We start from the raw sequence: 23091 nt of genomic DNA on the forward strand, positions 1-23091 counted from the left end.
CAGTAGAAGAGAGGCACCCTGGAGCTCAAATTTTTTATCTTAAAATTGTTCCTCTGATACTCAATGCTATCCCACTGTTTCTGAAGATATTATGCAGAAAGAGCTTTTTTCCTGTCTGGGGGTAAAGTCCTTACTTTAGCTACAGTACATGCTATACATTTGGAAGTTATTCATTTGAAATTATTGACTAGAAACCATGTCATGATGGCTGGAGCTTCATCCTTCTATTGAGAAAACTATAAAAGTAGCAATATACTTGAGTTGTCGATATAAACTTCCAGGACATGCATTTTTCTTGAGGGAAAAAGCACTAATAAAAAGTCATATAAATATTACAAAACCCCTCAAAATATCGCAAGAGGATTCCAGGCTCCATTTTAGGGCTTTGATACTATGCTCACAGCATAGTGGCCATTATTTGTGATGTGTTGATTGCCCTTAATGATGGATGTCGGGAACGCACCCAGAGTATCCACGATTGCTGCCTCTGTCACATGGCACTGCTTTCTGGGAGAAGAGCAGAGTGAAGGTCCAGGAGTGTTTAGATCTCAGAGATCTTATCTGGATGCTTGGCTCCTTCTGTCTCAGGAGATGGCTCTGTAGCCACCACAAGCTTTCTACCCCTATAAATTAGATCCTCTCTAAATGTCAGTAAGATCTTAGGAAACACATGATCACAGGGACTCAGAGACCATTTATCCAATCCCAAGAGTTCATCTTTGTCAAGGACAACAGAGCTACACTGGTGCTACTATATAGAAGGGTCCCATCAGTTGCCAAATTCTCACAAGGCAGCTGGACCTGTGTGATTTCACCACTGCTAATTAGCCAAATCTATGTTGCAGAGAACACTGGTCTTAGTGGAATCATTAGAAACGACCTTTTAGGATCCAGATGTCATTGAGCTTTCCTGCTGCCACATGCTGATCAAGTCTAGCTACAAATAAAAGAAGGCACAAAGTGTTTTCTAGAAACAAAGATATAGCCATGTAGCTTCTCTTAGCTCATGACACAGAGAGAGCCTCTCAAAACATACACACCATCTTTCCTCCTTTTGGATTAGGTGACCAAGAAAAAATGTGTGTGTGTGTGTGTGTGTGTGTGTGTGTGTGTGTGTGTGTGTGTGTGTGTTTCTAACTGGTTTCTAATGGACTGCCCATGATTTAGGCCTTAACATCCATAGAGATAAAGACAAATGTGTTAACAAGATCACTTACATGACTCTTGATATTTATGAAAGAACAAAAAGAGGCTTATTCAGAAAAACAAAAGCTTCTCCCAATGCTGACAACCATGCAATTAATATAATAGAGTCAAGGAGGTGGCAAATGTCCTTATCTTTCTTATCCTATTGATTAGATCTCGAAAATGCCCTCCTGTAGGCACAAGGGTTAGAAAATCTGTCATGAGCCCAAAACTTCAATAAAGAGAATTAATGGCTTCCAATCTCATCCTCCATCTCCCCATCCCACCTTCTGTCGCATGTCGCTCAAGCTAGCCCAGACTTTATAGAGCTCCTGGCTGAGCTTTCTCTGTGCTGAGAAGTCAACCCTGTACTTCAATGCTTCACTGAATTTTCAGTTCTCTCTGTAGCAATGATGTGATATCAAAACCTACTTGATAATAATTCTGTTGTGTGGGGGGGGGATGTTAGAAGACATATCAGTGTAAGCTGTGAATACAACACAACTGGCCCCACATTAGTCATACAGCACTGTCTGTGATGTAATAGTCTCTGCCATGAGTGATTTAAACAGAAGTGAAACTTGTCCTTAACAGTGATAACTTGGTGCAAAGTACACATTGGCTTTGAATACAAGCAGAACTATTTCATTCAACTCTAACTTAGTAGAGCAAGCCGCACTCAACAGTTCGGCAGACAAGCACAGCATAAGAATTCTGAGACGGCACTCCTAGGAAAATTCACTTCTGAGAATAACGATTAGAAAACTCTCCATGTTGTGATTATAGTTTTTATTTTTAAAACTGACATTTATCCCGATGTGACATTTTTCCGAATCCCTTCCTGACTTTAGCTGAAGTGCCAACACCCAAAGCAAACGTCATAAAATGAGTACAGTTTATTGATTTAGAAAGCACACTCTAAGAAGACAAGACTCTGTATCCCAACCAGCCTGTAGGCCGCGGTGACGGACTGCAGTTTAAAAAGTACCATTCTTGGAGCTTTCATTTTTCATCTCTTGGAGCCTGTCGTTTTTCATCTTGAAAGTGTTCTTTCATCTGATTCTGGAGTGTTGACAGGATTATGATCACAGGCTCTGCACTTGTTCTAAAATTTCCAGGAAAATCAGGACAAAGGAGGAGAGATGTGTATCTAAACATTTCGATGGAAAAGGGAGCAGAGGACTTTGTGGTACAACAAACACCAAGTACCCCTTGAGGACCTAATTGTCCCTTTAGTAATCAGAGCAGTCTGCCAGCTGCTACTCACTCTATTGTCATATTTCATTTCTAACACTGACTAACACATGGCAAATGAATATTTGCCTCCAGGAACTATAAAAACAATAATAAAATAATGACTTTAATGATCACTTTTCTTTTTACGAAGTGTTCGTGTTCACAGCAGGGGATCAAAACCTTCTACATAGTTCAAAGAGAAAAAAAAAAAACTTGTCAGGTTGAAAGCTGTAAACTCAGGCAGAGCTATATTTCCATTTCAGTTCCAAAAGTAATATTTAAAACTCAGTATCCAGGTTCACATCTTAACATACAATTTACACAGTTCCTTTTATGCCATCTAATAAACAAAATGAACAATTGGATTTCTGCCTGACCTTGGTCTTCCAGCTTTTTATGCTCAAATGGTACAAGAAACCTGCTAACAAGACCTCACCATGCATAGTTCTAAATGTTACTAAAGCAAGTCCAGCTTCAAAGAGTCCTTCTGTGTGTGATCTTGTTATCACCACAGGACCAACTCAGATACTATTGGCTCATAAATTATAGTAAGAGTTTCCCATCATCCATCTTATTCTCAGAGGTTATAGTTTCACTAAAAATCCCCTGGTTTCCATGTTAGCAGGAATGACTGTCTTGTGAGTGTCCACAGTTAGTTCTATCTTTAAATATATCCGTTCCTCCTTATTCCCTTTCGTAGAAACCCACAAAAGTTTTCGTATTTTAATCAGAGCATCTGATAACTTGTATTGTCTTTACCTATACTGTTTGAATCTATCTCTTTCATCCGGGTTCTAAACACCTTTGTTCTTCACTGCCAAGATCCATGTTTCTTACGGACCAGCAATGTTCCACCACCTTAAAAGTTTCCAGATGATTATGACTTGCATACAGGACTCATAAGAGGTGTCAGGAAAAAACTGCTTCAGAAATGTGCTTGTGAACGTTTTGTTCATTTCAAACCCAAGAACCATAAGCATACAAGTACCTGCAAGGAAGAAAACAATACCCTGACTTAGATACTGTAGAGAACCATCTGAAACTTTTTTTTCTGCATTGAGCACAAACGTAGATTCAGTTTCATAAGCTGCCCACCTACCACTACAGTCTCTCTCATGGCATCTTCCTCTTCTCTCTCAAGGCCAAAACAATATATGCACTCTCAGAATTTCTGGAAATATAAAGATCCTAAAGAGATAGCAGAGAATAAGCTCTAAGAAGAATATTTTCTCTTGTCTGTGAAATCTTGATATATGGTGGGTATGAGTATGTGCATGCATTTGTGTGTGAGTGTGTGTGCGTGTGTGTATAAATTGGGCAAAAAAGTGGAGAAGGCAGTGGAAGATGGGGAAGAAGAAAAGGCACAATGACATGTACACATGACAATGTTAGAATGATACCATTTGGTACATTAAAATAATGGAAAATAAAGAAGTATACAATAAAATGTGCAATAAAAATACAATAAAATCATAATGGTTGCGCTAATAGCAGTATTCTCTAGAATTAAAGATTGCTAGAAAAGCTGATGCCTGCTAATTCTAAGATACACTAAATGATGGTGAAAAACAGAAAAGGTAACCTTCAAGTCTGCACCTCATCCATTTGTGAATTCAAGTGTGTTAGGTAAAATGAGACAGAGACAGTACATTTTCAGAGACACAATCACCTGTAAGTCCTCATGTGAATATATCGGCATTCTAATATTGCCACATCAGTGTACAATGGCTTCTGAGAAAAACATTGTGCTGAATATCAAGACTAAGCAATCTACATATCTAGTCTAGGTAGTTGCATTTGGAAGATTAAGACACAAAAAAGACAAAATCTCATGTCATGATACACAATCCCAAATATAAAATATGTTGGCCAGAAACTATTTTTATATTTGATCATCAGACTGATTACTTCAATGTAAGTAAGTTGAACTATATGATGATCTAAAGTGAGTTGTCCAGCCACCAACTGGCCTCAGGATTCTGATCTACTGGGTCTGTGTGTTTCTATACATCTCTGCATTTTGTGTCCCAAGTTTTTGCAGACGTGCTACTGATGTTCTCTTTGGTATTAAAATCTACTTCTGACCCTTTCCCCAATGTCTCTGTTGTAGATTTTGTTCATGGGCATGATGACTGAATACTATCACTACTTCTTCACAACCCTGGTGAGTGCTTTCCCTCAGAATGTGTGCCACACATTCATTCACACACAGCTCATCCTGGGTCATAGAACTCCACCAAACCCAGTGTTGCTGACCATCAGCTCTCTCTCTCTCTCTCTCTCTCTCTCTCTCTCTCTCTCTCTCTCTCTCTCTCTCTCTCTCTCTCTCTGTGTGTGTGTGTGTGTGTGTGTGTGTGTGTGTAGTTTTATGTGTGTGCTTTCTTTTTCGTTCTTTTTACAATAAAGAGCATCAATGTGTATGCATCTGAAGGGTGCTGAAATGCCATTAAACAGAGCTATTCATAACAAAATGCCAGCTACAATTCATATATTCACTCAGAAGAGTGTTGAAGTGTGACCTGGAATCCTAAAGGTGATAAGGCTGCACGCTGCCTGCCTATGTCCAGGAGACAGTGGGGTTAAGGCAGTCATCTGGAGAGTACCTGGGAAAGTTTCAAGAGGTGAAGCTATGGTGGCACTGTGCACATTGAACATTCTACATTATTAAAGAAAATAGTAGCTCAAAGCTTTAAAGAAGTCCAGAAGAATCTCTGACTGTTGAAATGTTGTGGCATTATTGATTGAAAGAGGAATTATCTAAGTAATTTAACACACCAAAATGATAGTATAAGTCAATTGACCTCAGAAGTCAGTCAACACAGTCTGCATATACGCCACTGTTCTGAACACTGGCAATATAAATTCCACTTTTTTTGCACAAGAAGAAACCTAAATCGGCCATTTTCTTTGTAATCTTAATGGCTTATTGTGTATAACATACCCAGATTTGGGGTAGGATGGTCAATAGGTTACTCTTGACAAGCTAAGTTGAAAAGCATGGAGGCCAAAGGGTTTGGAGCAAGGAGTGGAGCTTCTTCCTCTCACTAACAGCAGCAATGCTTTAACAGAGCACCTCTAGGGGCATGAAGGGTACAGAGCACACCAGAGCACCATGAGCTTGTGGTTGGGTAGAGAACAGGGTGGAGGGCAAGATCTTACACCCACCTTTAGCTGATAGTGTGGCTCTGTGTTGCTGCTAACCACATCTATTCCCCTTCCGGAATGGTGGAGTAGATAAATGTTTTATCTATTCACAGATGTGGCCCTTCCCTATAGCCATGTAAGACAGAATATTGCAGGGTCACGTGACCTTGGGCAACAGAACGGTCTTCCAGCCTCAGCTAAACACACCCTTAAGAGTTAGTTTGGGGGCCATTTCAGAGACTGAGGCCTAGAATCTAGGAAACCTGATCCTCAACAGGAGTTATGAAGTAATAGCACATTGCACAATTTTTATTCTGGTCCATCCCTTGCTCTCCAGATCTCCTCATTCTGTATTCACAAGGGATATGGCAAATCAGACCTGAAAGTTCTACATTCTGTCTTACATAGAAACCCCAAGTTATAGGGCAGCTACACTCCACATACATTTAATATATTCATCATACAGGATTAAGCACACATGCTGTAATTTTCTGTGACTGAATAAATTTTCCTCTATTCACTGAATGTGCTGAAAATATCCCTTACCCAGGTCCTATTTTTTGTATTTCTCTCTGCTTCCCTGCAGTTTGATCTTCAGTCAGTCCCATCTTGCTTTCACATTCTAGCCAACTTTGGCCATAAGCATTAATGAAAAATTTCAACAGTTAGTTCAAAGGAAACACAGATTTTTTATATACACACACACACACACACACATACACACATGTGCACGTGCGCACACACATTCATACACATTGTTTAAATTATAATGTATATATTACATATTTAAAAATCAGAATAGGTCTGGAGAGAAGGCTCGGTGGTTAAGAGCACAGACTGTTCTTGCAGAAAACTCGAGCATTGGGAATTGGAGGACTCACAATCTTCATTGCCAGAGATCAGATATCCACTTCTACACGCCTTTGTTCAGTTGCACATACCCAAATACACACAAAGACACTGAATTAATTAAAAATAATAAAAAATCAAATCTATATTAAAAGGCAGTATAGCATTCTTGATCCAGAGCTGTCAGGGATGCCCTATTACAACTCCACTGCCCAGTCCAACCTTGGGAATGTGCAGCAACTCGAAGACGTCTTCGGAAGAGTGAGTATGTAGCATCTTCTGCAAATGAAAATCATGAAGGAATCTGAGGGCCTTCAGTAACTGCTCTTCTCCAGATAGTTGGGCCCTGTCAGATTGCTTCAGAAAGCAATTTCATTGCCAGGGGATGTCTCTAAGAGCTTTCTTTTCCTGTTAAATGCTATTCTGGATAGTTTGTTTCCTCTCAAATGGGGAATATTTTTAGTGGCATGATTTTACTCTAAGGCTTTTATATACAAGAACTGAAATGATCATTCTGCTTTAGATATGTATCCACTGATAACTCTCAGGTTTACATCTAGCTTTGTCTACTCCAGGAAACACTGGGATGGGTTAGGCAGGTTTTCTGAGACACTGTCCAAAAGCAAATGAGTCTCCTGTAAGTTTCCAATATCCCATAACCACAGGGTCCAATATAGTCCCCTTTAAAAGGCCCTTATCCAGGGAACATTCTCTATACTCTTGTTGAAAGGAACTGATTTGTCATCAGGGAGCCACAGGATGCCACTTTTGCCTCCTAGAAGTCTACTTTGTTCACATGCATATGCAATTTCCACATTTTACCTCAGCAGCATGATCCAGAGCTGCCTGGAACAGCAGCTTGCCTGGGAGGGTGGGCTGTCGCTACCTTTGCCCAGTACTTTATGAACTTCTCACCACTGGATATGTTTTTCTGTCAGCTAGAAAACGAAAGCACAGCGGTAAAGTGACAGAAAGATCTCACCTAAACTCCGTAAAGACTGCATCCTAGGGAGAAAACTCTTAACTTTCAAAATCATGTCCCAGGCCCAGGACTAAAAGACCTGTTGGTAAACTCTTCTTTACTCACCCAAACTTGACATTCTCTCATAGACAGGACAGCACAGCTCTGGCATTTGTGTTTTTATATTATTGCTTCTTTAATCACTGGTGTTTATTCATAACAAGAACACCAATAATGCTAATTCATCTCCACTTTTCCTTTTTGTAACACTGCACAGGACATGTTTGCGTTAGATCTGGAACTCTATAGGTACAGTGGTGTAAACATGACTGGATTTCGACTGCTGAATATTGACAACCCTCACGTGTCATCCATCATTGAGAAGTGGTCCATGGAGAGGTTGCAGGCCCCACCCAGGCCCGAGACTGGTCTTTTGGATGGCATGATGACCGTGAGTCATTTTATTTTATTCTTCAAATATGGTTTTATTTATGGTTTGAGAATTTCATCTAAGTATACAAGGTTTTTTTGATCAAATTCCAGACATTGTCTGCCTCCTCCTCCACCAGGATTCAAGTCTTTGTGGAGGAGAATGGCAATGTGGGCAGGGAGATTATAAGAGACAGTGAATAATTTTAATGAAATCTCACAATCGTGTTTGACTCTATAGAAGCAAAGTAAACATCTATGCCTTTAATCCTGTCAGGAAATGGTATTATAACATATATCTTGAGAGAGAATGCATAAGAGATAAAGAGGCCCACTGTATATTTTGTAAATGTGTGTGTGACTTTTATCAAAAGCTGTAATCTTTATGTTTCTAATTGCACCTATCAAAAATTTAACTCGATATTATCATGGTGCATTTTTTAAGGGAGCTAGAACTAATGAAAAATAAGCAAAGAGTGATCACCTGTGGGAGTGTGTTTCCAGGAGGGGTGCAGAGGAGGGAGAAACATCCCAGTCATAAGCATAGCCCAGAGCTGTAGAAGCAGGTGTTCACATGTTCCCAAATCTTCACATGGCCTATAGGGTCACATCCTTACCATCCCAGCTGCATATTGGCATCCTTCTGCAAATGCCAACGGAGCTCACATCCGGCAACATGTCACTGGTGACACGGATGCCAAGTGTGTCTCTTCTCAAGTCAGAGGTAGTCATACAACAGGACTTGCACACTGCCTCGGGAAGAGCTTCAAGGCAGCATCGTTTGTCTTGTGCTGTCAAATGTATCAGCCTTCGCTTTACTTCTCTAATGAGGCTCCCTGGGTGATGAAGAAAGGAATAATAATATTGTTTTTAAATCCCACCTCACTGCCTATGTAAGAACAGTAGTAGTAAGGGGAGAGAGAGGTATTGGAAATGCAAGCAGGTAATAGCCTTTTAAATTGGTGTAATATTTCAACCTCCGTTCCCATCATCCAGAGAAGTGCTCTTGCTTTTAAGATGCAATTTCCTGACGACTGAAAGGTATCATCTCGCTGAAAAATTGACTTCACACTTCCCTTTTCTTTTCTCCCGTGAAGAACAAATGAAGGGAATAAATGAATGAATTAAGTGTTTCTGGATAGTTCCATGTTCAGACTATTTTGCAAGCCTGGAATAACTCTGAAAACACACAGGGAGATGATGACAGAGAGTGTGGTGGTACAGATGAGCCTGGGGTGACTTGAAGCAGTGCTTTGAATGAAAATTAGTAGAGCATAGCCAGAGAAATCATATCAGAGATGGAAGGGGACTCTCCTTCCCTGGTCCCAGCAAGATGTTTAGCGTAGGATGATCTAGCTCTCCAGTAAGTCTTCTAGGTGACCAGTGTGCCTCAATAGGCTATGAAAGCTGGAAGCTTTTACTTAGGCCATAGGTTCATCAAAAGAATTATATATATATATATATATATATATATATATATATATATATATATATATATATATATATATATATAATTAGACGAAAACCACAGAGCATAAAATCATATAGTCATGAAGTTTTCACAGATTTTTTTTTTTTTTTGCTGGCCTACAATAATGCTGCTCTCTGGTGTTGTTGCCAGTCCCCAGTGAGCAGAAAAAATGGTAAAGCTGGGAGCTGGTGGAAACAAGGTATCATGTGTCATGATCTGTCTAAACATACCCATCCTGACAGAGACGTTTCAAGCAAGTTTATAATAGCAACAACAACAACAACAACAACAATAATAGTTTTAGTTAGAGAGACAACTTAGTGGAAATTCTTTGCACACAGGTATGAAGAACCGAGTTTGAATCCCCAGAACTCACATAAAGCCCTGGGCATGAGCGCGCCTCTGCAGTCTGAGCTCTCCTATGGGGAATTGGGAGGGAAAAGCAATACAGTTCTTACCGACCCCTGGACTAGCTATCCTGGAGTTCAAAACAGCAAAAAACTAAAAAGGGGGAACTGTCCAATGCAGGGTAGAGAGTAAGAACAAACACAGGTGGCTGTCCTCTTTCCTCGACACACTTACTATGCACACACATACACATACACACACACACACACACACACACACACACACACACACACACACACACGATACTGATAAAACTTTTTGATGAAAAGAAAAGTGAGAAACTATAATGCCAGAAGAGATTATGGTACGGAATGCTGTAAAAACAGCCACAGTAACAATGCCAGCACATGTCATGTGAGTAAACGACACTAGTAAGACATGGCACCTACTCGGGGTAGGTAAAACAGACATGTGGATTTTGAAGTGAATTCTCAGAGTTAAATTTGGGACGTGTGCTTTCAACCAATATTTATCCCAAGGATCCAAAGGGTACCTCTCTCTTTCAGCTTTACCTGACTGCAGGTAATTTAGACTTAGAGACTAAATGATGGGGAGATAAAGGGATATGCACAGGGATGTTCAGTGACCCAATTGGAGTTAAGGAGAGAATGACATGACCCCAACTCCAGGTCCAATCCTAAGTATTCTCTACTTTTAAATGGCCTCCACTGAAATGTCTTCTTCGCTATTCCAATGATAAAAACCATTGGCTATGTGTATTAGTTCCTACATGTTCATTTATTCTTCCCTTCCCAGTGCTTGTTGCCCTAGCCTCCTGCATCCTCCACTGTCCTGACCACTTAGTATCTCTGCACTAGCAAGACCTTCAGTGATCTGAGTTCTATTATGATAGCTTCCTCTATTATTCTCTTCATCCTTACCTGGTTCAAATTTCTGTCTAAACTGTGCAACCTGTTATGTTATATTTCGATTTGATAGATTAGCATATTTTTATGGGAATACATTTAGATAGAGATGCTTTTTGTTTCTGTAACATCCACAGCATTAGAAAAGGCAAGGTACAAAAATACTTTAATAGGTATCATTTAGTAAAACAATGTATGCAAAGACAAATTCAGCTAAGATTCTACCACAACAGAAGTTTAAATGAAGAATGTTTATGGAGAACTGAAATATTTCTCTGAAAAGCCAGAGTTCTTACAAACAAGAAGCATGCGTTATTAATGAAGAGGAAAGTACTTCTCAAATAATAAATAATTTTTAAAAGAATTCTTTATTTATTTTATTTAAGTGAGGACACTGTAGTTGTCTTCAGATACACCAGAAGATAGCATCAGATCCCATTACAGATGGTTGTGAGCCACCATGTAGTTGCTGGAAATTGAATTCAGGACCTCTGGAAGGGCAGTCTTAACCACTGAGCCATCTTACCAGCCCCCAATAAATGGTATTCTATTTTATAATCTATCACTATTAATAAAATTACTATACTAAGTGCACTAATTAGTTTTAACTATCAACTTGAAACAACCTAGTGTCACATGGGATGAGGAACTTACCTAGGATTTATTAGCTCAAGTTGGTGTATGGTATGTACATAGAATTTTTTTTACTGCTTATTGATGTAGGAAAACTCAGTCCACTGTGGGTAGCACCATTCTCTATGCAGAGATACTATGGGAAAGCAAAATAAAATGACACCAGAATAAGCAAGAAAAAAGACAATGATCCACATATTTATTCTCTCTCTGCTCTTGATTTGTGGGTGTGATCCACACTGTTATTGCCTTGACTTCCCCAAGATAATGGGCTGTAAACTAGATTGCAAATAAATAGAATTTTTAACAGAAAAGCAAATAGAAGAATAGGTGATTATATACAGTTTTATTAGTATAATAGAATTGAACTCATATATATTATCCTGACATTTTCCCAGACTTGTATCCACTATAGCTTATTTTCTTACATGTGTTGCACACATTTGTAGATTATAGATGTAAGCATATAAGAATTAGAAAATAAATTAATTAGTAAAAGGTTTTCACTTACCTATATTTTTATAATATTTTAAATCTTCGAATTTTTTACACTAAAACATCTTCAAAGAATATCATTATATGTGCCAAAACACATCTATATCTGAAAATAGAGAAATCAGTCATACCCTAGTTCAACTTAGTTGAATCTAGATTTATAAAAGATTTAATTAAAAATAAAACCACTACTTTAAGCGTAGAGTTAACAAAATTTGCTTAACTTAGGTCAAAACCGTGAGTTGCACTATTAAAAAACATCTAAAGATTCTTTTAAGTTTATTTTTCAACTGGAGTGTTAATTAGCTTACCTAAGTCTAGAATGGCTTTTACAAAATGTCTTTGTTTCTTTTTGCTTTTATATTTTCCCCAGCATCATAGGTTCATTTTGGGGATGTGTTAGTTGTTTCTGTTGCTGTGATAAATGAATAACCAAGGTCAACTGAAGGAAGAAAAAGTTTATTTGTGCTTACAATTTTAAAGGAATAGTCCATGATGGTGGAGGAGATATGGCAACAGACTACTGGAGCAGGATAGAGATACAAACACCAAGCAAAAAGAGTATACTGGATGTGGGACAAGATGAATTCTCAAAGCTTTTCTCCAGGGATGTACTTCCTCTAGCAAGAAGGTGCTACTCAACAAACATTGCCACCAGCTGTGGACCAAATAGTCCAATACCTGAGTCTATGGGGAACACTTACCATTCTAACACCACAGTATATGAATCCATAATGACAAGGAGACAGAAACCACAGAGCCAGGTCTGCCATTCTCCTTCCCAGCTCACAAAGTACTCACAGTAAAAGGCAAATTCAGGAGCTTCAACCTGCTCTCCTATATCTAATAGTTCTCTAATTATGATCCACAGGAAAGACATTATTGGATAACCTCCTTGAGTCTTCACCAAAGACTCCTAAGATAAAAGATAATGACTAACTAGATTATTAGAAAAGGCAGCGTTTTCCTTGGTAATGGAATCCAGAGTTTAGGTCCTGGCTATGAACCCAAAGAAAGAAACCTCTCCAAATACATTTGCTGGTCTGTAAACCTGTATAATACCAACACAGTGTCATCCACCAAACACATTAAACAACATAACAATATTTCTCTGGTAAAGGAATGATTTTACTAGATAATACTTGCTGGTTTTAGTCAATAAAGGAACAAAGAACATTCTGACATGCAAAGGTGTAGTCAACTCTTATTCTGAACCTAATTTAAAAAAATCACTATGAGATTGTGGAGAGTGTTTTATCAACTAAAGTGCTAATTACCACACCAAAAGTCTGTTTCCTTGAGAAACTAAAGCAGAATTATTGTATTATTTATTTATGTTCTTATTTATTCATGAGACACATTCTTTATTATGCCAGTTGCTCAAGGTGAATCCTTATCTGACATTTTTTGACCTAGTATGACTAAAGACATTTTCCATGGTATTTACTTGGTCTACTTATAATCCTCTTTCCTCTATTTCTCCCGGTCTCTATTTAAAGCTAGCAAATATTCATTGCAGTTCAAATTATAGCAACCACTCTGTCAAAACTTCAGTGAACCTGCCGGAATTTCTTTCCTACCAGCAGAATTTTTAGTCTTCTTGAGCTGGTCTTTTTGCAATCTTTCTAAATCCATTTCCAGATTTCACTCACCAACTGCACATTCTACCTGCTGCCAGCTCAGTGCCAGTGCCAATGAGCAATGCTTGTCCTGGCACTTGGGGCTTTCTAGCGGTATTGCTCCCACTGGTTTACACCATTGCATCACTGCAGAGTTCCCATGGACAATGTCCCCTATCCTTACATTACCCATGACCCTTTCCAATGGCAAAAAGTAATGAGAAACATATGCCTCCCACCATTTGCTCTCCAAAGACAAGTTTTCTTCCCAGTATCCCAATCAGTGATACACTATGCTAATGGTCCTTGTCTGATGTGTTGGGGCATCTCATTGGTTTGTGTTGGCAGTTAGCACCATGATGCCCTAATGCTCTGTTATTTGCACAAAGAACACCGAACTCAAATAAGTGCTATATTTACACCAACTATATTATTACAGGGAGAAAATTAATAGAAAGTAAAACCGACAAAGGAAAATTTTACATAGGGCAGAGCCCTTACAGGTCTAGGCTTTTAACTGTGTTTTATACCATTGACACTCCAGAAAGGGCTTGACTCACAGCAGAAATGTGTGATGTGAATACATCTGTGACATGCGGGCAACCAGAAAACCCACAGCAGCACTGGTGTCCAGGTGTATTATGAGAATTAAACCATATTAGCACAGCGCACCCACATAACTGACCTTAGTCTCCAGCTCTTCCATACCTCAAACTGATGCATTATAGCCCAGCACCTCAGAACAACAAAAGGCAATATTTGCCACAGTTATATTTTTATCATAAGTATTACATGGCCCTAGACTCCAGAAAATATTGTCTGAGCTATTTTCTCACAAACCAGCCATGAACCAGTTCTTCCTTTTTGAAATGCACAGGACTTGAACAACCACAAATCCACTGATGTACTGAGTTAATCTTTTACTGAAAATTGTTTCAATAGCCAAAACATTATGCAAGGCCAGCTTTCTGAATGGGTATGTTGTTGTGAAAAGGTTTTCTTGAGGGCATTGAGAAAGTTTACCTCATCAAGGGTTTCAAGACACATAGAAGAACCTGCAGTGGGGAAAGACTTAAGTGAAATAGTATCTTCTGCATAAGATTGGATGTCTCAATCAGGGTTTCTACTCCTGCACAAACCATCACAAACAAGAAACAAGTTGGGGAGGAAAGGGTTTATTCAGCTTACAATTTCCACATTGCTGTTTATCACCAAAGGAAGTCAGGACAGAACTCACACAGGACAAGAACTTGGAGCTGCTACAAAGGCCATGGAGAGGTGCTGCTTACTGGCTTGTTTCCCCTGGCTTGCTCAGCTTTCTTTCTTTTTGTTTTTCTTTTTTATTAGATATTTTCTTTACTTACATTTCAAATGTTATCCCTTTTCTTGGTTTCCCCTCTGAATCCCCCTGTCCGTTCCCTCCTCCCCCTGCCTCTATGAGACAGTGTTCCCCCACCAACTCCCTCCCATAGAACCCAGGACCGCCTGCCCATGAGGCACCACCCACACCCTCCCCCCTTGATCACTAATTGAGAAAATGTCTTACAGCTGGATCTCATGGAGGCATTTCCTCAGGGGAGGTTTCTTTCTCTGTGTTAAGTCCAGCTTGTGTCAAGTTGACACACAAAACCCAGCCAGTACATTGGGTGATTGCACACATGAGTTCACAGTAACAGTAGATCCCTAAAATAACACTTACACAAGAGCAAGACAGTTGTCTCCTACCATGAACGGGTTTATGAGGGTGCGACCTTATCTGAGGAGCTATTGACACTTCATTGAAACTAATGAGAGACAGTCAATTCTTCTTCAGGGTGTGGTCTACTATAGGTTATTGTGCGCCAATGTATGGCCCTGTACCATGTAAACATCAATAATTGAACTCAGTGGATTATAAAACAGAAATAAAGCACATATAAAATTGGGACAGGGTGATAAGAAGGTCTAGATGACTCTATAGGGGTTAATAGGCATATACATATATGTATATGATCAAAATAAATTGCATATATGTATGAAAATCTCAAAAAATAGATAAACTAATTTTTAAATGTTTCACAATTAAAGGGCATATCATGCTTAAATGATATGTTTGCAGTACTGGCATGTATCATATTGTCAATATGTTTTAGCCTTTATTGATTAGCTATTGTATCATTAAACAACTGGACAGGATGGGGCTACAGATTGTACCCCTTAAGGATCCAAATATTGGCTTTCAAACTATTAGTTTATTAATCCCATTTAAAATCTTAATTTTCTTTTTACAAAGAAGAAAAGGGATGAAAGGGGTTTTGTTTCCCAGGAATCCTGGACAGGGACAGATGTGTAACTATTGCTCAGTAAATATCCACTCTTACTATAGATCCTATTTTAAAAAAACCAACCTACCAACAATTCACTTTCTCCAGATCAAATAAGGATAGCAAAATGGTGGAAATCATGGGTTCTAGACTAAGGTAAGCAGGGGCTAACCTCTGTCCATGTAAGAGATTAACAGAATAAATGAGTACAAGCTTACATCCATAAGACGTGGCTCTGTCATTGGTCAAATGGATTATATCGACCTTGAGTCAATCAATGTAAATTGTGAAAGCTCAACCAACCAAGCCTGCCATCATGATCAACTTCCCTTTTCTGTATCAAGAGCATAAGTGAAATTACTTATATTAAATCGAGGTAATGAATAGTTCTTGTAAAGGTGCATTTTAAGGTATGAATCAAGAGCAACTCATGCTGTGAATGTTTATTAAACTCTGTTTCTGTGACATAGACTGTACTTGGGCACCGAAGGTTGAATCTGAACACTTTCTGCTTTTTTTTAACAACTTTATTTTACAAAACAAAGATAAATGTACAGATTTTAAGCATTTTTTGCATAAAATTATACAATACATTTTTGTCAGTACTTTTTTTCAGATTTTAGAATAATTTTTACATAAAACTGTATGAATATATTTTTAGTCAGTACTTGATTTTTTTAAAGGTTTGATAGTATGCATTGAAAACTTAATAGTTACAATGAGCATAAAGTACATGCAAAACAAAATGTAACATGGAAATAGTCAAAGTTTTCTTGTATAAAGATTTTTTTGTTTTGGTCTGGGCAGTTTCTGCTTTTAAGACACCTGTATTGTTCTTAATTAAGTGAAAGTATTAGAAATAAATTGATGTGCAAGTGGCAGAATGTACAGAATAATATAGGTTCAAAAAAGAGGGTGTTTTTTTTTTTTTGCTTCAACATTGATGAAATGAATTTATCTCATAGCTCTCTTTCCAGCCCCATCCTGACATAATTAACCTCAAACAGTGAAAGAGTCAACTAATTGGAGAAAACCACATACAATTTCTTTTCCATAGAACCTGGATTCTGGGTTTAACTCTGTCAATTTTCCAGCCATATACATATGTGCCTCCATAAATCAATATGTTGCCTAAGGTCAGTTTTACACATAATAAGTAGTTTTATCTATGGCTTCTGCTTACTTTGGAGAATTACTGAGAATTTCAAATGAGCTAATATATTTGAAGTTACAAAGAAAGCCCTCCAGTAAAATGTAAGGGTATTATGAGATTTTTATCCCCCAAACCGCAGGGCAGTATACTTGACAAAATGCTATGAGTATTATATAAAATTTTAAAAGTGAGAAGCATTTCATGAGGGGAAGGAGCACAAGATAACTATTCCCAAAGAGAAGTCACAAATTTCAACCTCTTTCATGGTAACTCAAGGAGGCTAGGGCTGGTTTATTCTGATCCTTGGGTCTTCAGCTCAGAGACCCTTCCTGAGCCTGTCACTGACCTTCACGTCATGACTTGAACTTCCCTCCTCAAGTCTGGTCAATGTAGGCAACCAACACATCGTTAGTAATAATAAAGGAACCTATTGGCTCTATTAGCAAGGGTTTGTTCTCTATAAAATACAAAACAAGACAGAAGAAAAGAAAAAAGGAAGGAAAGTAAGAAGAAAAGAAGGAAAGAAGAAGATACTGAGAGACAATATCTATTACTGAAGTGATCAGCCTTAGTAGGTTTGATCTCAATATAGTTGACCTCAACACTGAGTTTGACATAGAATATATGTTCTTGGAATACAGTCTTTTGTAATCTATCTGAGGTTTAATTTTGCTTTGTTTTTAAGAACTCCAAAACAAATGTAGGATTCCAGCTTACCCTGGAACATAGAGTTTTCTTTTGTAGAAGAATAGCTGCTGGTGACTGAACCCTCTTCAGCTCAAGAAGAGACAGTCTTTGAGATCAGATAAAGAGTAAGGAAGGAAAGTCGGGTACATGGATAGAAGGAACTAACGTAAACTGAAAGGATGCACGTTTTTCTCCACAGACCGAAGCCGCCCTGATGTACGATGCTGTGTATATGGTAGCCATTGCTTCCCACCGTGCCTCTCAGCTGACTGTCAGCTCCCTTCAGTGCCATCGACATAAGCCATGGCGCCTTGGACCCAGATTTATGAACCTCATCAAAGAGGCAAGTGGAGATTCCTCTTTGCCTGTTTGCTTAGCACCACTTCGTGTGTCTACTTGATGCATTCCTGGTAGCGTGGTGATGCTCATGTGGGAGCAGCCAGTGCCGACCAGTATTCTCAGATCTCAGTGGCAGAACTTTGCCTATAGGAATTATCCAGTATTTTCTAAGATGCTGCTGCACTACAAGCTAAATCATAATACTAACTATCTGTCATTCCAGCCATGCTCCAATTATACTGAGCTGTCTAATAACATAGGAACTTAGACATATTGGATTCATATAGGATGTTAGTTCCCACATATGGGCTCTTGGTCTTTGTACCCCCCTCCCCCTAGAGCTTAGACTTTTTAGTACTAAACAAGGACCTCTTTATATAAATTTTCCCTTTGTTAATGAAAGAAAAATGTGTGATTCTGCTCAAAACTTAGTGTCCTACACGTTCTTTAACAGTACAGGATACTTAGGAAGAGACTGTTTGTTACTAATATTCAGGTATTAAGCCTCATCTTATTCTCTGGTGTGATTTAAATTCCCTTCCCAAAACCCTTAATCCCAAGACTCTTAAAATATGTGTGCCTTTGGATTATCTTTGAGACCAGCATGCACATATTTTTAAAAACTTGAATCTTGGGAGCTGAAAATCTGACTGAATATGCACAATAGCTTGGGACATGCTCTAAAATGAATATCTGTAGGATGCAGAGGTTTATTCTCCCATGACGAATATCTTCTTCCCTACACATTCTGGGGAAAAGTCAGAGTGAGGCAAACCTCTAATGGAGAAGCATTTAAAGGGACAGATCCCAAAGGGAGAAGGCTGATGGATCCTGAGGGAAGCTACCAGCTTTGGGCTAGGTCTCAGCTGCTCTCCTCAGCACCATACAGAACCTCTCCTGCTGTTCAACCTGCTTCCCCTCACAGGCCAACTGTAGTTCATAAATGTAAGGACCAGAAAAGGAAATAAGACTCCAACCACCAAGGGAGAGGAGTGTTCAGTGCTGAGCAAGATGTACATTTTCAGATGCACTTTTTAATATGGGGGAAGAGTTTTCCTTTAAGGTAACCTTTCTTCCCTGTTCTGTCCCCACTGGCTGCCTAGATATAAACCCCATCTCTGCTAATGTTTATGAAAAAATCTAACAAGGGTTAGACACTTAACCTTCCTGTGTTTGGAATTTTCATCTGTGAAATGGGAATAGACCGTCTATTTTCTCAGCATCATTGTGTAGAAATTGAGTAAAATTACTGCTTGTGAAGAACAGTAAGGGCATCTGGTAAGCATTTGAAATATTGGCTTTCCTTAGCAGGAAAATGCATACTTACAATAGCCTCATTCAGTCTACTGAGGCCGGTGCCAGGGATTTAAAACTGGCAAAACAACAAAGAAATCACAAATAGACATGAAATGAAATGCCCTCTCTGACAGCCACATAAAAATGACATACTGTGGCTAATAGAAAACCGTCACATGGCCGTCTCTTCTCCCCGCGGTGATCAAAGTCATGTCCTGAATTGCTATCCTGATTGTCTTGATCTTTAACAAGAAAACACCTGGTTCTCTTTTATTTCAAAGCAACAAGGGAAGAGGCAGACTCCCTAAGAAAACCAGAGATCAAACACTCAGAGCAATCCAAACCTCCTTTTGCTTCCACTTAAGCTGCATAAGAAGGTGAAGTTGCCAAGCCGCATTTAGGTATGTTTAAAGAAATAATGAGTCCAAGAGAAAGGACCACGTGGACATCAAGAACACACTTTCTATTTTTGTACTGTGAAGAGCAAACTCCCCGCTCTCAGGATCCGAGGTTGAGAGTGAAAAAAGGCCATCAAGGGAGACTCAGAAACATATGTCTTTCCCATCTGTATTGGCTCCTGAATCACGGTGAATAGTTGTTACTTTTGTCAGGGAAGATGTCAGGGTGGTAGAGCAGGGAATGAAGACTGATGTCCCAGGCTGTTAACAAACCAGCAGGGAGGGAATTCTGTAACCAACAGATCCTAAAACAAGAGAAAAATGAAGAATGCCTCTTTGGATGAGAACATGGTCAAATGTTGCCAATGTCAATTTCCATTATAAAATATAAAATAATGTTCTCAGTCCTAAAACTTCCCCACATCTTCCTGGAGTCATTTTTGGTTGCCAAGTTATTTCCACATGCAGAGTGGGGAATAATGATGAGTCAGCACCCTAGCTTTATGGGGTGAAGACCAACCTAGTCACAGCAGGTACAGCTCCTGGACAGAGATGGCTGTGAGCACAGTGATCCCTGACATGTGTGCAGCATCCTGAGTGGGGAACTCAAACATTCTCACATGAGCATCTTAAACTAACCACTCAGTATCTGGGGCTGACAGTAAAAGGAACAGAAGTAATGACCAACCTGCAGCAAGTTTATTGGATAACTCAGGACCACCTGTTAATGGTAACACCACCTACAATAGGCTGTGCCTTCCCATATCAACCAACAATGAAGATTAAGTCTCCACAGACATGATCACCCACCACTCAGGTCTCAACAATCTCCCAGTTGAGACTTCCCCCCAGGTGATTCTTGATCGTGCCAAGTTGGCAATAAAAACTAACCAGGAAAGTAATATTTGTGTGGTTCTGGGTATCAAACAGAGGATCTCACTAATTCTAGACAAGTGTTCTGCCAATGAGCTATGTCCCCAGCCTCTTCCCCATGCATTATTAACATGTTGTCACAAGGGATAACCCTCTCACTGAAGTAGAAGCTATGGTTTATACCACGTACTAATATAAACTCACCCTGGCTGAGAATTCCCAGGTTTCATCTGAAGCTATCCAGTCTCACAACATAAATGCTGTACCATTCATCAGGATTTATAGCCTCTTTGGTGACCTTGTTTCCAAAACCTCATGGCATCTCTCATCTCCTAGTGTGTCACCAGCCCTTGTTGAACCTTTGCTGTGTCCCTAAGTATGACATGCAGTCATCTTCAATCGCTTGACCTCTGGCTGGATCGTCCTATTTGCCAGGATCATGACTTATGTCTCATGCAAGCAGTGGCTCCTGTCTTCTGATCCTGACCCTACACCTCTCTTGCAAATATAATTATACTGTCATATTTGGCTTTGTGTCTTCCCCCAAACTGTGCATTTTCTCAATTCATTGGCTTTTTGAACAGAACAAGTACTCAAGTAAATCAAGTTATAGATGAAGGAGAAAAGGAACTGGAAAATACATACAACCTGCAGATGAAGGAGAGGCAAAGCGTGAACCAGACATGTTAGCTACCACTGGTGACTCTGATACCAGGAGTGGTTGGGGGATTATAAATCTATCCACCTATTTAGTTCCTGAATGGGGAACAGCAATCTGAGGTTAACTGCGGTTTTCTCTCTGTATAAACTTGGTCATTTAGCTTAAGGTTTCTTACTTTCTTTGCTAACACTCCATATATTAATGGGAACATGCACATGTTATATGAAAAAGCCTAACCAAACCTGGTATGTAGTTGCTGCCTCATAAAGGGTAATATTCATCAAAAGGAATATTTGGTTACATCAGTAAAGCAGCTGTCAGTCACCCAGGACACTGTCCACCATACTGTAAGCTCTGTGTCCTTGTCTGTGGTGCAATCGTCACTATTACTGAAATCTAGAATGGCATGGCACTTGTTTGTATGAATATGGGTAAGACATTGCAATGAGAAGTTATAGTGCCCAGAAAGCTTGGTATTTGATATAGCCATTTATATAAAAAGAGCTAGGGGTCTAGAGGACTCCCCATGATAATAACACAGGACCCCACAATAATCACACAGGACTCCCCACAATAATCACACATACACACACACACACACACACACACACACACACACACACACCAGATGTGCATAAATTCATAATAGGTATTCTATCATCTACATATACCCACCTGCCTGTAGCTGCCTGAGTCCACCATGCCCTTATTTACATAGTGGAAACAGATGGATTTCTCTTACTGATTAAAATCTACCTAATAACGCCCACTTTGTCACACTCCTCTCAGACTGGAAGGCCTGTTTCTTGCTTGTCCTTTGGCTAATTCTCACTCCAAACTCCTTTTCTCTAGCAAACCTCCCTGATTTTTGTTTCAAGATGGCTCCCTCCTTAGGTTCATAACCTCCAGAGCTCACAGGGTTAGCACTTAACACACACCGCTCAAGCACAGTACAGCCTTTTCCTGGAACAAGAACAAAAACCACTTTATCTTTGTGTCCTTGGTGTATCTAACCTTGAACATGGCAGCCATTTAAAAGGTATGTGCTGAGCTGAACCCAGAAAATTCAATTCTACTAAACTCTTAATAATTTTTTCTAAGTTAATTCAAATTAAATTATGGAACAAGTTCCTTAATTGATCTGTTTTAAAGTTGATTCACTGCATAAGAATAAAATTATTTTCAAATGATATGTGTATTAATATATATGGCAATATATATCATCATATAATATGTATATGGGTTATCACTGAGAACTATATAAAACATTGGCAACTTTCTGATACTGGTTTGCTTGGAAATTTGATTTTGATGGAACAAAATTTATAACTTAAGTATATAAACTTAATATTTAACTTCAAGTTTTTCAAAGTCAAAGAGTAAGGATATTTTTTTTAACTGAAGCACCTATAGATGCCCCAATATTGACTTGTAACCTGAACGCTTACCTTGGAATTTTGGCTTTGTTTTGTTTTGTTTTATGTAAGAATTTGGTGTAAGTTGAACTGTTGAAAACTTAGGAGCTTAGGAGATGGCTGAGTGGATAAAGAACTGGTCCTAAGTGAATGAGGATAAATGTGGCATTTCACACATTCTTTGTAGAAGTTCCCCTGGATTCTAGTTAAGGAGACCATGGCAGTACAAGACCCATGTTATCCACGGAGCCATCTTCTCTGCCCTGCATAATATTTTTTCTTTCCTGCCCAGGGTGCCCCTAGTAGATTTATATCCCATTTTCTTACGTGCTTCTCTCCTAAAATAATCTAGACCTTATTTCTGGTCATCCTAATTACTCTTTCATCTGCATCTTAACTTCTTTCATCACATCCCCATTCTAAGCCTTCCTAAGCAAACTAGGAGGTAAGACAAGTTTTATGACGACTGTCTCAAAAGTCACCCCTAAAAGAATCACTTATCATTGCAGTTTGGTCCCCAAGGGAAATCCATGGTGTTCAACACTTGCTAGGTTCTCAGGCTTAACCGCAGACCTTTCTTGATAGACCCACTTAGTTTGTCCATTGCCAGTGACAAGCATCCAATGTGACAATCATCCACCAAGCCCAAGCTCAATAGCCACTACTCTCA

General features: G+C 39.1%; 1 protein-coding gene across 12 annotated transcripts in view; it reads left to right on the top strand.

Moving 5' to 3' along the window:
* The window catches only part of GRIK1 (glutamate ionotropic receptor kainate type subunit 1), a gene marked incomplete at both ends in the record, with an annotated part of 363486 nt that overhangs the window by 254328 nt on the left and 86067 nt on the right, over positions 1-23091 (top strand). For all 12 annotated transcript variants that reach the window (XM_080918952.1, XM_080918957.1, XM_080918956.1 and 9 more), the window contains 3 exons: positions 4532-4585; positions 7653-7826; positions 17639-17782. In XM_080918952.1, the coding sequence (XP_080775078.1) occupies positions 4532-4585; positions 7653-7826; positions 17639-17782 (372 nt within the window). The remainder of the gene's footprint in view (positions 1-4531; positions 4586-7652; positions 7827-17638; positions 17783-23091) is intronic.

This window comes from Micromys minutus (assembly GCF_963924665.1).
Source record: "Micromys minutus genome assembly, chromosome: 7".
Taxonomy (NCBI): Eukaryota; Metazoa; Chordata; class Mammalia; order Rodentia; family Muridae; genus Micromys; species Micromys minutus.